This window comes from Gossypium hirsutum, chromosome A11 (assembly GCF_007990345.1).
Source record: "Gossypium hirsutum isolate 1008001.06 chromosome A11, Gossypium_hirsutum_v2.1, whole genome shotgun sequence".
Taxonomy (NCBI): domain Eukaryota; kingdom Viridiplantae; phylum Streptophyta; class Magnoliopsida; order Malvales; family Malvaceae; genus Gossypium; species Gossypium hirsutum.
The window spans coordinates 5601834-5615720 of NC_053434.1; the positions used below are offsets into that span (position 1 = coordinate 5601834).

At 32.7% G+C, this 13887-nt stretch overlaps 2 protein-coding genes across 2 annotated transcripts; one reads left to right on the top strand and one right to left on the bottom strand.

The window, feature by feature from the left end:
- Positions 1 to 3964: 3964 nt before the first annotated feature.
- Positions 3965 to 5808, bottom strand: LOC107922989 (F-box/kelch-repeat protein SKIP25). Its single transcript, XM_016853189.2, has 2 exons — positions 4438 to 5808; positions 3965 to 4305 (listed from the first exon to the last, which is right to left on the bottom strand). The coding sequence occupies exon 1, from the start codon at positions 5638 to 5640 to the stop codon at positions 4447 to 4449; it is 1194 nt and encodes a 397-aa protein (XP_016708678.2). The 5' UTR covers positions 5641 to 5808; the 3' UTR covers positions 3965 to 4305; positions 4438 to 4446.
- Positions 5809 to 10240: 4432 nt separating this feature from the next.
- Positions 10241 to 13651, top strand: LOC107924468 (probable cysteine desulfurase). The gene is made up of 5 exons (XM_016854929.2): positions 10241 to 10767; positions 10856 to 11357; positions 11435 to 11636; positions 12478 to 12954; positions 13093 to 13651. Exons 1-5 carry the CDS (start codon positions 10401 to 10403, stop codon positions 13510 to 13512), a joined length of 1968 nt encoding a protein of 655 aa, XP_016710418.1. The 5' UTR covers positions 10241 to 10400; the 3' UTR covers positions 13513 to 13651.
- Positions 13652 to 13887: the final 236 nt, after the last annotated feature.

Sequence of the window (13887 nt, forward strand, 5' to 3'; positions counted from 1 at the left end):
CGTTGACACTAACAAGAAATCATCACCGCCTTCATCGACCAAATTAGCACCAGCTACATCTTCCTCGTTACTCTCAGCAGCTCTTTTATTTCGCAGTTTATAACAATCTGCTTTGACGTGACCTAACTTTTTGCAATAGCGACACCTTTTGTCTCGTTTCTTTGATGCTACCAAAACGGAAGCTTGTCTATCTGCTTTGCTATTCAAATCAAACTCATTGTCGAGTTTGTCTCTACTCAACAAATGACCCTTCACATCTTCGAACGAGAGTTTGTCTCTGCCATAAATCAGGGTCTCCCTGAAAGACTTGTATGAAGAGGGTAAAGAGCACAATAATAGCATAGCTTGATCTTCATCGTCAATATGAACCTCAACGTTCTTTAAATCATTTAAAAGAGTAATGAATTGACTGATGTGATCTTTAAGAAGCTCACCTTCGTTCATGCGAAACGTAAATAGACGTTGTTTCAACACTAAACGGTTAGCCAGAGACTTAGTCGCATAAAGAGTTTCTAACCTTTTCCACAAGGCGAATGAGGTCTTCTCCATCAATACCTCCTGCAATACTGTATTCGCGAGGCACAACTGGATTGCAGACAAGGCCTTTTCATCAAGCTCTTCCCATTCTGTTTGATTTAGATTCTCAGGCTTTTTCCCTGTAACAACCTTTTTCAAGCCATTTTGAACTAGAATTGCCATCATCCGAACTTGCCACAGATTGAAATTTGTCTCACCATCGAACTTCTCAATTTCAAACCTTGTTGCTGCCATCTCTGACCGGGCTGATCTATGAAAGTTAAACTAGCTCTGATACCACTTGTTAGGATCGTCCCGAATAAGCAACGAACAAGTAAAAATAGTAGAAGAAATTGAGAAGATGAACACACAAATTTAACATGGAAAACCCCTCAAAAGAGGATAAAAAACTACGGGCAAAGATAATTTTACTATAATGGCAAAAGAATGAATAGTACAAAAGATGGAGATAAAAACTAAACCCCGAAAACCCGAAAAACAAAGAACCCTCAAACGTAAACACAAAATTCTCTGAATGTGTTATGAGTTCTAATCTAATGGGTGTCTCTTAATTCTAAGATTGTAAAGGAGCCTATTTATAGGCTAAATTAGTAAGTCAAATAAACTATACTAATAAATGCTAAATATATTATACTAATAAATACTAAATCTTCTAGAAAGAATATATATCTTTGTTTAACTTGACTTGCAAGCAATCTCTTAGAATTTGGGTCACACAATTCTAACAGTAATTAAAAGTCCTTATAAAATTACAAGTTGTGCAATAAATAATTTTTTTTGGACAACTCCTACTTCTTCTTAGACTTCTCTTGTTTTTCTCAATATTTTTTTGAATTAATTGTATTTTATTATTTGATTTTAGTTTAATTTTTTAAAATCTAAATTATTATATTTTTTAAGAAATAATAAAATCAAAAAAATGTTATCTCACTTAGGGGTAAGCAAAATCTGATTCGATTCGAAAAATTCGATAAATTTTTCAAATTTTGAATTAAATAGTTCGAGTTATTTGAGTTAATCAAGTTATTTTGATCAACTAGAATAAAAAATTAAATTTTTTGGTTTAACTTGAATTGTGATATAAATTACACAATTCGAGCTATCCAAAAATTCAAATAAGAAAAGACAAAATTACGCCGTTTTGATAAATGTTTACATTTTTTAAAGTTAAAAGTCAAATCATTAAGTTAAAAGGTAAAACTACGTTGTTTTGATAAATGTTTACTCATTAAATTAAAAGGCAAAACCATTATATTGTTTATATAGTTAAATAACTTTGTACTCCGTTTATTAGTTAAATAATCAGTTTATGTAAACGCAACATTGAGTACAAATAATAGAATTCGTTAACTCGACTCGACTTGACTCGAACTTTTTTGACTCGATTCGATCTGATTAAAAAAAAAATCAAATTGAGTTCGGTTGCTAAAATAGGATTCGTTAACTCGACTAATTCAAAATTTTTTGATTCAATTCATTTCGACTCGACTCAATCAAATACATAACCTTAATTTTCACTCTTAAAAAAAGAGAGCTTATTGGCAGAGAATTTGTGATGTTCGGGTTGTGTTTGCCCAAAATGTAGTCACATGCATATTTGAAACTTTAATGTGAGAAATTAGTATTGTGTGAAAGAACAATGCATATCTTTCTCCCCCGCACTGCTATTAATACACGATGCTGACAAAGAGTGTGACATACAATTAATGCTCCCCTTTTACTATTAATTTCTTTACTATAAAATATATTAAGCATAGTGGGTATTGTCGAAGTCCTTTTGGATAGGGATAACTATAGAGTTAAACAATGTTTGAATTTTGTTACCCCTTTTTTATTAAATGTTGAAAGCGTTGCTTTCATAACCATATCACTTCACCTCTGTTCTTTTATTAACTATACACTACAATTTGTGTATATTTGTGATCTATGTGAGAAATTTATGTAACAATTATTTTTACTAAAATTTTATATACAACTTAATTGATGCTTTGATTATAATTAGACTTGGTTTTGAATCGAGTCACCCATAGATCTAATGGTCTGTTTAAAATGGAGAAGGGTTTGGATAAAATTATAGACTTGAAAAATGAGTTTGGACAAAAAATAATATCCGTTTTTATTTGGCTCGGGTTTGGGCCTAAAATTTTGTATTGACCTAGTCCAAACCCGACCCAAGCCATGATCAGGTCTAATTGTAATGGTAAAATTAATTGTTTATCATGCATAGTGTTTGCAGTTTAAATCTCATTATGATTAAATTGTTTATTTATTTATTATATATAAAGACAAAAACACCCTATAAAAATATAACTTAATTGTACTAAATATAGCTTTTTAGTAATTTCATAACTGAGTTGGTACTCAATTGGTTCATGATGCCAATTCAGTAGAACACTTAAAATAAATATAAAGTATATATAATATACCCCCTCACACACATATATGTTAATATATATTTAGTATTATACTCTGAAACTATATAAGATACAAATAAAATATTTTAATTTAAAATAAACTATACAATCAAATCACTTAACTATTAGCATGTTCTTGTTTCGAGCACAGAACTACGAAAATTTTCATTATTGTTATTAACATTATCGTTTGTTTATATTTTGGTCACCCTTCGTTAAATCATTAGCGAAAATGATGACAGTTTTTTAATTAGTATAATTACACATTTAGTCCTCAATACTTACATATTGTATCAATTTAATTCTAATTCTAAATAAATCGATAAATTTAACCTTCCATATTTACAAATTTAATCAATTTGTAAGATGGGAAGGCAAAGACTACATACTTATTCATCTTTAGACCTTTGAATTTAGACACATGTTGAGACTATAAATAATACTTTATAAATCAAACAAGGAGAAGAAAGAGAATATAATAAAGGGATAGAAGAGTAAATTCGATCTTTGAGGGTTTTCCTTGTGGGTGATGAGAATCAAGGGAAAAGAAGAACAAACGATTGCGAATGAAGTACGAAAGCTGTTTGTGGCGCAAACTAGGTGACGACAAAGGGCAATAGAGAAGGCGCTCATAGCAACAATGGCACTGAAAAAGGATAACAACGGCAACAATGAGAACAAGAATAAGAAACGATGAGCATAGGGGGTCAATAAGAAGTTAGCTGTCATGGTGGCTAGTGAAGCAACAAATAGGGAGGAGGAGAATAGAACCAAATTGGTAAAAATTGTAAATATGAAAGATTAAATTGGTTGAATTATTTAGAATTATGATTAAATTAATAGAATGTGTTAAGTGTTAAGAATTAAACGTGTAATTATATCAATTAAAAAAATTACGTCATTATTTTTATTAATTCTTAATAGAAGATGACCAAAATAAAAACAAATGATAACATATTAGTGATGAAAATGAAAATTTTTATAGTTTAACGACTAAAATATAGATATACTGATAATTAAGTGACTAATTATACTATTTACAGATAATTTTAAAAGTGAATTTGGTAATGTTCCTTAATACACAAGCTAAAATTTGCCGAATTTTGGGTACCCTACCCTAATCTGGAGATAGGGTTGGGAGTTGGGTTATGGAGATAGAAAGGCAACACATTAATGTCCACAACTAATCAAATGTCAACAAACACTTTGTTAAAGGGTTCAACCACTTTTCCTCCCCCAAAATGTGGACAAACTTTCACTTTCCCAGCCTCAAATAAATATGGCCTTTCAAATGTTGTAATAGTTCCACGAGATTTCATGGCTCTCAAAGCTTCCGTATGCCTTCCGAGCATCACTAATATATAAATGAAAAAAAATACATCATTCCACTGCTTTTTATATCATTAATCGACAAATTTTCACTTTCGATGATTAAAAAATATCTCCTTAGTTAAAGATTATTCCAAGCTTGAGGAGGTCAGCTTACTGTCGGCAATTAAAAATCCAGGCGGCTCAGCCTGGGCAAGATATGAACTGCCAAGGGTTCCAACTCCGCCGGCCTTTGGACTGTCCAGAATTTGGGTGGCGCCGCCACCACATCGATGACTAGAATCTCCCCATCGCCACAAATAACGCATAATCTTCCTCCAGCGGCGGCCATTTGGCATGCCCCTCTAAGATTCTCTACCTCCATTATCACCTCCCAATTATCGCTGTCTTGGTTATACCTCGTGAGTAATCCCTTATCTTCGTCCACAGCATATAGAACTTCCTCATCCATGGCGGCAACGGGTCCTCTCCAACCACCCACCATCCCCTCCGGCATCTGTTCCCATATGTCATTAGTGACGTCGTAAAGAGTCCCTTGTTTAGCCACGTTCACCATACAAAGCTTCTGTCGCCAACCAACGGCGTGGATGGCGTCTGTGCTGAATCTCCCATCTTTCAGTTGTCTCATCTTCTTCCATCTGAAATCATCCATTTCATCCTCCTCCCACAAGTCCCACTTCTCCAAAGATCTCGCCACGTCGGTGGAGAAGTTAGACCCAATCCCACTGGCAACGTAAACGGTTGGACCCGATGCCCCCGCTGCACACCAGCGGCGCGGAGTCGCCATTGGAGGACCCAAACTCCATGAACAAGATAGTGGAGAGAATATGAGGGGGCGAGAAATGGCTGGATTGAAATTGGGGGCAGTTCCTGCTAAAAGAACAAGATTACCCGACACGGAAATGGATTGAACAGGGAGATTCCGGCATAAAAAAGAGGGGTGATGAACAAGGAGACGAAGAGGGTTAGGGGGCGGAGGAACCGTTTCCCACCTAGACGACATCGGATCGAAGCTCAACAACTGGATTTCATTATCTGACGATGAAAAGAATAGAGCGTAGAAAGAGCGGAAAGGAGGGAAAAAGGGACAGTAGATTAAGCGACGCCATGAACGGCAAACGGAGTAAAGCAAAGAAGGGTGAACACGAGAGAGGCAGAGCTCTGCCACGTGGTCCGGCAGGCCTGGTATTAGAGGCTGTTCTTGGAGGTGGCGGTGGTCGTAGTGGGCTATCAGCTTTTGACGTTTGCTGGGGTTGAGGGATTTGCCCATGTATGAATGGTAGAGCTTGAAAGCAAGGGGAAGTAATTGGGTACAAATTTGGGAACTTAAAATGGGAGGGGTTTTATTATTATTACTCATTACATTATTATTATCCTGTTGGGGAAGTCTCTTTTTATTTTTAGTTTTTATTTTAATATTCTAATCCTAGAAACATTAAGATAAGAGTCATCAATCGGGAAGTTGTCAATTTGTCGTTTTATATTCCTCATTGTCCACCTCTAATAAACTTTAAAAGTTGGGTTTTGGCCATTTGGACTTTTTCCTTTTTATGTTTGAAAGGTGACATAATTTTAAATTTTTATTAATCATCATTAAAACAATATATATTTTTATGTTTAGTTGGATTGATATAAAAATTATTATTAATATAAAAATGTATATGAATTCGAGTAGATTAAAACGTATATTTTTCTTATTTATGCCTATGAGAATATTAATACAATTTATGAGTTTAAAAAGAAATTCACCTATCAATTACATATATATTTTATAAAAAATTCAGCACAAACTTTTGTAATGGACCATCTATTTAAATCTTAGCTTTTAAACTTTCTTGACTTGTAAACTTGACAACATCAACTACATAGGTAGGTTTTTCTCTTTAACTTTTGGTTCACTCTTGGGGTATCACGTGGGAATATAAAGACATACTAAAATTAACAAATATAAAGCATTTACCCAACTGATAATTAAACTATATATATCCACTTATCCTATTTTAATTTTTAATTTTAATATTGTCATCATTGAAAAATTAATATATTATTTTAATTAATGTCAACTCTTATAATTCGTTTTTTTATGTATATTTTTATATCACGTTTTTTTATTTCTCTTTTATTTATAAATCAATTTTCATGAAATAATCTTTAACTATTAATGATGGTGAAGATGAAGCTTGACAAATCAATTTAGGTGAAATCGTTTTGACATTTACGAATAAAAATTGTTTAGCTAATTGTTTTTGACACTTAATATTACAATTTACTCGCGAGTGTTCGATATCATATCAATAGTGTGACAATAAAAACTTTAAACAAAACGCTTTATTATTCAATATTACCATATGAGGAGAGGATTGTTGACGGTAAATCATGAACCTTTAGCAACCACTTATTATTGATACATAGGTTAGAAGTGGGGCAAGATGCAATGCTAATCCCTCTTTATTTTGCCTATTTTTGGTTGCAAATACATGAACCACTAAGCGGCCCCATGTTTGAGGCTATGGAAACGCAAGTCGACAACTTCGTAGGTGCTTCTGTAGGATATGATGCAAAATCAGTGTCTAATGACTTTAAAGGTTATACGAGGGTCATAGTATGGTTGGATGTGAGAAATTCTTTAAAGCAGGAAAAGAATATTGTTGTTACAAAATAATCATGTTTATGCTTGCTTTAATTATGAACGTCTTACACTATTTTGTTTTTTATGTGAACATCTTATCTACTTGAAAAACATTTGTCCGATTCGAGCAATTCCTACAATTAATGGGAAAAAGGAATTGCCGATGAATTAGGGAATTAAATTATTAAACCGAAGGTTGTTGATCAGCGTTCAACTTCCACGACTAGCCATTGGCTCAGGGAAGGAAGTGAGTTTGCGATTTCACAATTGAAGGGGATAAGGATGGAAGGTGAGGATGTTCAAAGGATACTGTTGAATTTGCATTTTGTTAACCAAATTAGGGCTATTCTTTGCGTTAATTTGGAAGGAAATTCAAATAAAGAAGGTTGGCAACATAGGCTAAAGTAGTGGGTTGATGGACTCAGGAGAGGGCAAAGAGAATGAGGAGTGGTCGATTGAGATAGTAGACAGTAAGAAGAGGCCTGTAACAGTTTTTTCTCTACTTCTAAAGTTTGTGCATGTTAGTAAGGTGAAATTGGTTTGATGGAAGTGCCAGTTTTTGCATGTTACTGAGCTTAGTGTTAGTGATACTTGTGGTGGGTGATCAATGATCTAGAGACAAAATTGTGTTGTTGATTTATGAAGCTTTTCAGCTAGCCACATCCACGTTGATGTTCTAGATGGAAATAGATGGCGACTAGCGGAATTTTATGGCAATCTTGAAAAAAGAAGATGACATAATCGAAATGAACAAAATTGAAAATGTGGTTTAGGTATGAGATTGGTTATAGTATCCACCAATTGCATTTGCGTTGGTAAGACAGTATTTGTTGTATGTAATGTAAACTTGTACTAATAATTTTAAAGGATAAAACATCCTTAATGAACATGTGGTGGCTTTAATTTTGGGATTGATTGGAAGATTCTCTTTAGATAGGCGATGTGTTTATTTATGATTAGCATAAAAATAATAATAACGATGATATTACATATTATAATAATAAGATAAAAAAATTAAAACATTCCCTAAAAAATAAATGTCTATAAAAAAATCTTAAAATATAAAGTAGTGGATCACTTTAATTTTAGATTTGGGTTTTAATTGGATAGAGGACATATGACTAAGTGAAAATGATTGAAACAATTGAAATGATGTATGGTTTTGATTTGAATGATGCAAATGTAAAAAGAAGAAGAAGCAGGGGCGTAGCTAAGGGGCGGTTGCATGGGCCTCGACCCCCTCAAAATGTAAAATTACATTTTAAGCCCTTAAATTTTTTTAAAAATTTTAAATTAGTAAAGGTAAAATTATACTTTGGCCCCCTTAAAATTATAAAAATTTAATTTAATCTTTTACAAATTATAAAGATATAAACTATAAAAAATTAAAATTTCTTCCATCCCTCTAAAAAAAATTTTTTGGGTTCACGCTTGAGAAGAAGAAGAAGTTGGAATAAATAATGGCTAACTGCTTATGCTATTGAATAATGCAGTGCAATGATCCACAGGAATGCCATTTGGCAAATGATGAAGATGCATATGCATACAATGACGGGATGTATAATAATAGTTATAATAATAATTTCTATCAAAATAGCTTACAAAGGCCGATCACAGCCGGTGGCCCACTATAAACTGGATCCAGCCTAATGCTAAGACAGACAACATTACAGTAATCGAAAAGAGAAAAAAAGTAAAAATTCTCGAACAAAGAATAGAACAGCCAACAAAAATAAATTTCCAGTGTGCTCTTGCAATTTCAAGCTTTAGAGGTAGAAAAGAGATATTTGGAAATTCTATTTCACCCTTTAATTTTATGAAATTATTATTTTAGTTTTTTACTTAATTTTTAGTTTCTTTTTTTTAAAATTTGTATTATCTATCAAATCGTTCAAAATGGATAAAAATTAATGTTTATTAATTTTACTGACGTGACATTCACGGAGTAATCTACGTGTATGTCATGTTAACAAATAATTAATCTTTTAAAAATTAAAAATATATATTTAAAAATTAAAAAAATAATTAATTATTAATATGACATTCACATGACAATCCAAGTCAATATTAATAAACATTAATTTTTCATTCATTTTGAGGTGATTTGACAAACAACACAAGTTTAAAGGTTAATAATAAGAGAAAAATTAAATAAAAAACCAAAATACTTTTTTTTGTAAAAATTAGAAAACTAAATAAATCATCATATCTTTTAAAATAAAATTTATTTTGTTCAACCCACAATATTATTTAAAAATAATAAAATATAATTTATATAAATGTTTATATGTATTGTAATTAAATTTAAATAAAATATTTTAAAAAAAATCAAATTGTTTAAATGTAGATCAATGCACAATAATTCGATACCAGATCTGATCTGGTCAACTTATGATAATTCAAATTAGCGTGTTAAACTTAGAAAAATATTTGTAAACCCTTAGAGAGTAGGGCACAATATTTCCAACATTTTGTATACATAAATATAAAAATAATGGTTCAATCGTTTTAGAGATCCCATGGTTTGTGAGCTCCTTATTTTAGGATTTATATGCCTTTATTGGTTTTTTGCGGAGATCGTGCCCTCAGTTTCTCATGTCCATGGGCTTCGCCGCGTTGGGTTCCTACATAACTCCTTTTTGCTTCCTCTCATTAATCAGGCGCATCTCTTTTATTATTAAAAATAGGTTAAAATATGGAAATAGTCCTTATATTTTTGAAACTATGGAATTTAGTCTCTATATTTATATTTTTAGATTTTAAATTTAGGTCTAATTATTAATATTTTTATTTTTATTTTGTTAAGTTTAGGTTAATTATATCATATTTTTTAATTACACGACTATCAAGTGGATAGTTTTTTTAATTTTAAAATATCATTGCAACAAATTTAATAAAAAAATAACACTGTTAATAATTGAATTTAAATTTTAAAATTTGAAAAGCGAAAAGATTAAATTCTTAGAATTTAAAAAGTATACGAAACATTTTATGTTTAAAAAAATAAATAGATATCTGTAATAATAATTCAACTAAAAGATGATTCCAAATTACAATCTTATAGGGAATTAAATTAAGGATGAGGAAATGGATGAAGCAATACGTATCTTCATAATTAACTCAAAAGTTATTATATATTATTATTTTATTTAATCCTATTTTTACCAAATTTATACTATGGATGGAATGATGTCGGTTTTATCTTATTTCAGACAAGACCACAATGTCAATGCCAATGAATTATCAAATCAAAAGTCAAAAGTTAGCTTCATGTATGGAACCGGAATTATAATTTATTTGGATAGCGGATATTTTCTTTCTTTTTTAATATAGTAATAAATTAATGTGGGTTTTCGCAGTTGATTTTGGTAAGCTTCCCACAGCAAAAAGAGAAAACCTTTAGTTTATAAATAACCATGTTCCCTTTCCTTCATTTTCTCCTTTAGTAAGCTAACACGCCATTAGAAAACAGCGATTGTTTTATCTTTTTGATGGGTGGGAAAATGGAGTTAGAGCAACCCGTGGTTATAGAAACAAGTGAAGCAGCCACTAAAGTGAAGCCTGCAAATGATCATAGTAAGAATATGTCGTCGTCACCATCAGCATCAGCATGGTCCCATGTTTCAAGCAGATTGTGCCATGGCTCGGAATCATTCAGGAACCTAGAGATGGGGGTACCTAAAGTTAACTCAAATGACAAGAAGCTGTCATGGTTACGATCCCAAATCATTGGTGGCGATGCCGAGTTTGAATCTCCTTTTGGAACCAGGAAACTCACTTACGCTGATAACACTGCATCGGGTCGTTGTCTTCACTATATCGAAAATTTCATCATTAACAATGTTCTTCCCTTTTACGGTAATAAAGAGATCTCTCCAGTTTTTGTTTTTTTTTTTTTTTAGTGATTTGATGATAAGTGATGGAAGCTTTTGTCGTGTGTTTTTAGGCAATATCCATACGTGTGACAGCTATGTGGGGCAAAGGACGACTAAAATGGTGCATGAAGCATCGAACTACATAAAAAGATGCATGGGAGGCGGCGAAGATGATGCAATCCTGTTTTGTGGGTCAGGAACTACGGCGGCCATTAAGAAGCTACAAGAAGTTATGGGCATCACAGTGCCATCAATTATGAGGGACAAAGTAATAAAGTGCTTAAGCAATGAGGAGAGATGGGTGGTTTTCGTTGGGCCATATGAACACCACTCCAACTTGCTCTCATGGCGTCAAAGCCTTGCTGAAGTTGTGGAGATTGGTTTAAACGAGGATGGGTTGATCGATATTGAATCACTAAAACAACAGCTCGAGTTGTTTAAATACAGGAATAGGCCTTTGCTTGGTACCTTTTCAGCTTGCAGTAATGTCACTGGGATTCAATCAAATACACGAGAGATTGCTAAACTTATGCACCAATATGGAGGTTTTGTTTGCTTTGATTTTGCCGCAAGGTGACTACAACTCGCCATTAATTTTTATAAATTAATCAATTGAATTAAATTTTGAATATTTGGTTATTTATGAATAGTGGTCCATACGTGGCAATGGATATGAAGTCGGGGGAGATTGATGGATATGATGGTATGTTCCTAGGCCCACATAAGTTTATAGGTGGACCTGGATCACCCGGCATCCTTTTAATGAGCAAAGCTCTGTACCAGCTGGGAAATTCTCCTCCATCAACTTGTGGGGGTGGAACTGTTGATTATGTCAATGGTTTTGATGAAAAGGTACTTGATTGATTACTCTTCTATTGCCTTTTAAATTCATGTTTAATTATATATATCCATTGAAGGAGATGAGGAGGGTTTGGCAGGCTAATCCATTAGGCATTTTTCTTGGCTCATAATTTAGAGGTACACTGCTGGTTTACATCTTTGATACTGACTACCGAGTGAATGGAAAAGTGTCTTTAAAATGGACAGATTTTTATGTATTTATGCCACGTGCTATATGATAAAATTTTATTTATGGGATATCGATGTGAACCAACCGAGAGCAGACCATTTTTATTCCTTTAAAAATAATTTTTAATTTATATACAGTTCTAGACATTTATATAGTCTTGATTTAAAAAAGAAAAAAGAAAAGGTAATTTAATATAATGTTTTTCATTATTAAGTGCAGGTTTGATGACATGATCAAATTTAATGTTTAGAATGTGAATTTTAAAGATAATATTTTCATAAATTTAATGTTTAGAAAGTGAAAGTTATTTAAAATGATTATAAAATCAAATTTTAATATTTATAAAAAAATAAAAATCTTGTATTTAATACTTGGAATGTATTTAGCAACATTGCCATCAAATGAAGACAAAAGCTTTTTGAAACAGTTAAGTTTAGAGTTTATTTTATTATTATAAAACGAAAAGGGAATGACGGCGTTTGAATTTGTATTATCTAGATGAGAATTCTAATAATTCTTTCAAATAATTTTGACTATTATAAGAATTATTAATAAATTGTTGAAATTAATATTCATCATTTAGTTATTACATGTAATGCGTGTAATAAATAGATCTCTTTTTTACTAAATATGATTAAGTTATTAAGTATGTGACAAATGCAGGACACATTATATTTAAGTGACATAGAAGAAAGGGAAAATGGAGGGACTCCTCAAATAATACAGATGATAAGAGCAGCCTTGGCATTTTGGGTGAAAGAATATATTGGTTATCAAGTGATTGCAAAGCAAGAGAAGTCATACATACAACAAGCTTTAAACAGGCTTCTCCCCAATCAAAACATAAAGGTTTTAGGGAATACAAGCAGCCACACAAAGAGACAAGCCATTTTGTCTTTCCTCATTTACTCCACAACCAACTCTGCCCCCATTAGTAACCAAGAAGATGAGCTTTTCATGTGGGGTGAGACTGGGAATAAGAGGGATAAGCCCCTCCATGGACCATTTGTTGCCACTCTCCTAAATGACCTTTTTGGCATCCAAGCTCGAGGTGGGTGTGCTTGTGCTGGACCTTATGGTCACTGCTTGCTTGGTATCGACCAGACTCAGTCCCTTGCCATTAGAGAAGCTATTAAAAAGGTATTTCTACTCTGCACTCAACACCCCCCATTGGGGTTTAAGTACTATAACATTGATTAGGTTCATAATCACTATAAATACGATGCAACTGAAAATGCGTTGACTTTTTCTAAGAGACTGCGATATTTGATTTTGCAGGGCTATGTTGGAGCAAAACCTGGGCATACAAGAGTTGGGTTTCCTTACTACATGTCAAATGAGGAGTTTGAATACATTGTAGCTGCATTGGAGTTTGTCGCCTTGTATGGGCAACGATTTCTTCCTCTTTACCATTTTGACCTAAGAACAGGCAACTGGACATTCAAGAACAAGGCACTCATCAAGGACACCTGTGATGATGGCATCCCTGTCCTAGATTTGGCTACTGCTTTTCAGGCGATAAACACGGATCGTGAGAGAGACAAAATCGATGCCAGAAAAAAGGACAATTCTTCTATCGTTCTCAAGTATGCATCGTATTTGGAAAGTGCTAAAAGGATTGCTGCTTTACTTCCCAAGTTTCCATCTCAACGGAGGTTTCACGAAGACTTTGACGTTGAACTCTATTTCAGGGTTTAGTATGTAAACCCTGAACCATACTAATTAAAGAATTCATTCCACTTCATAATCATATACTATTATTTAATTTTTATCTCACGATGGAATGGAATGTTCTCACAACGCATATGCAGAAAATAAAATTAAATTATTGCTCAAACATGGTATGTTAGGTACACAAGGAAGATGGCAGAAGCTATACCTGGTGAGATGCAACTTGAATACCCTATGAAAAATATTAAAACACACGCAAATACAACAAGATCATTCAGGTATATACGAATATATTAAAATTGGTATAAGTTGAATTATTTACATGTCAAAATCTTTATGCTAAGTATATCACATGCTAATACTTTAAAAGCGATTATGGTAGAACATGACATGTACTCATGA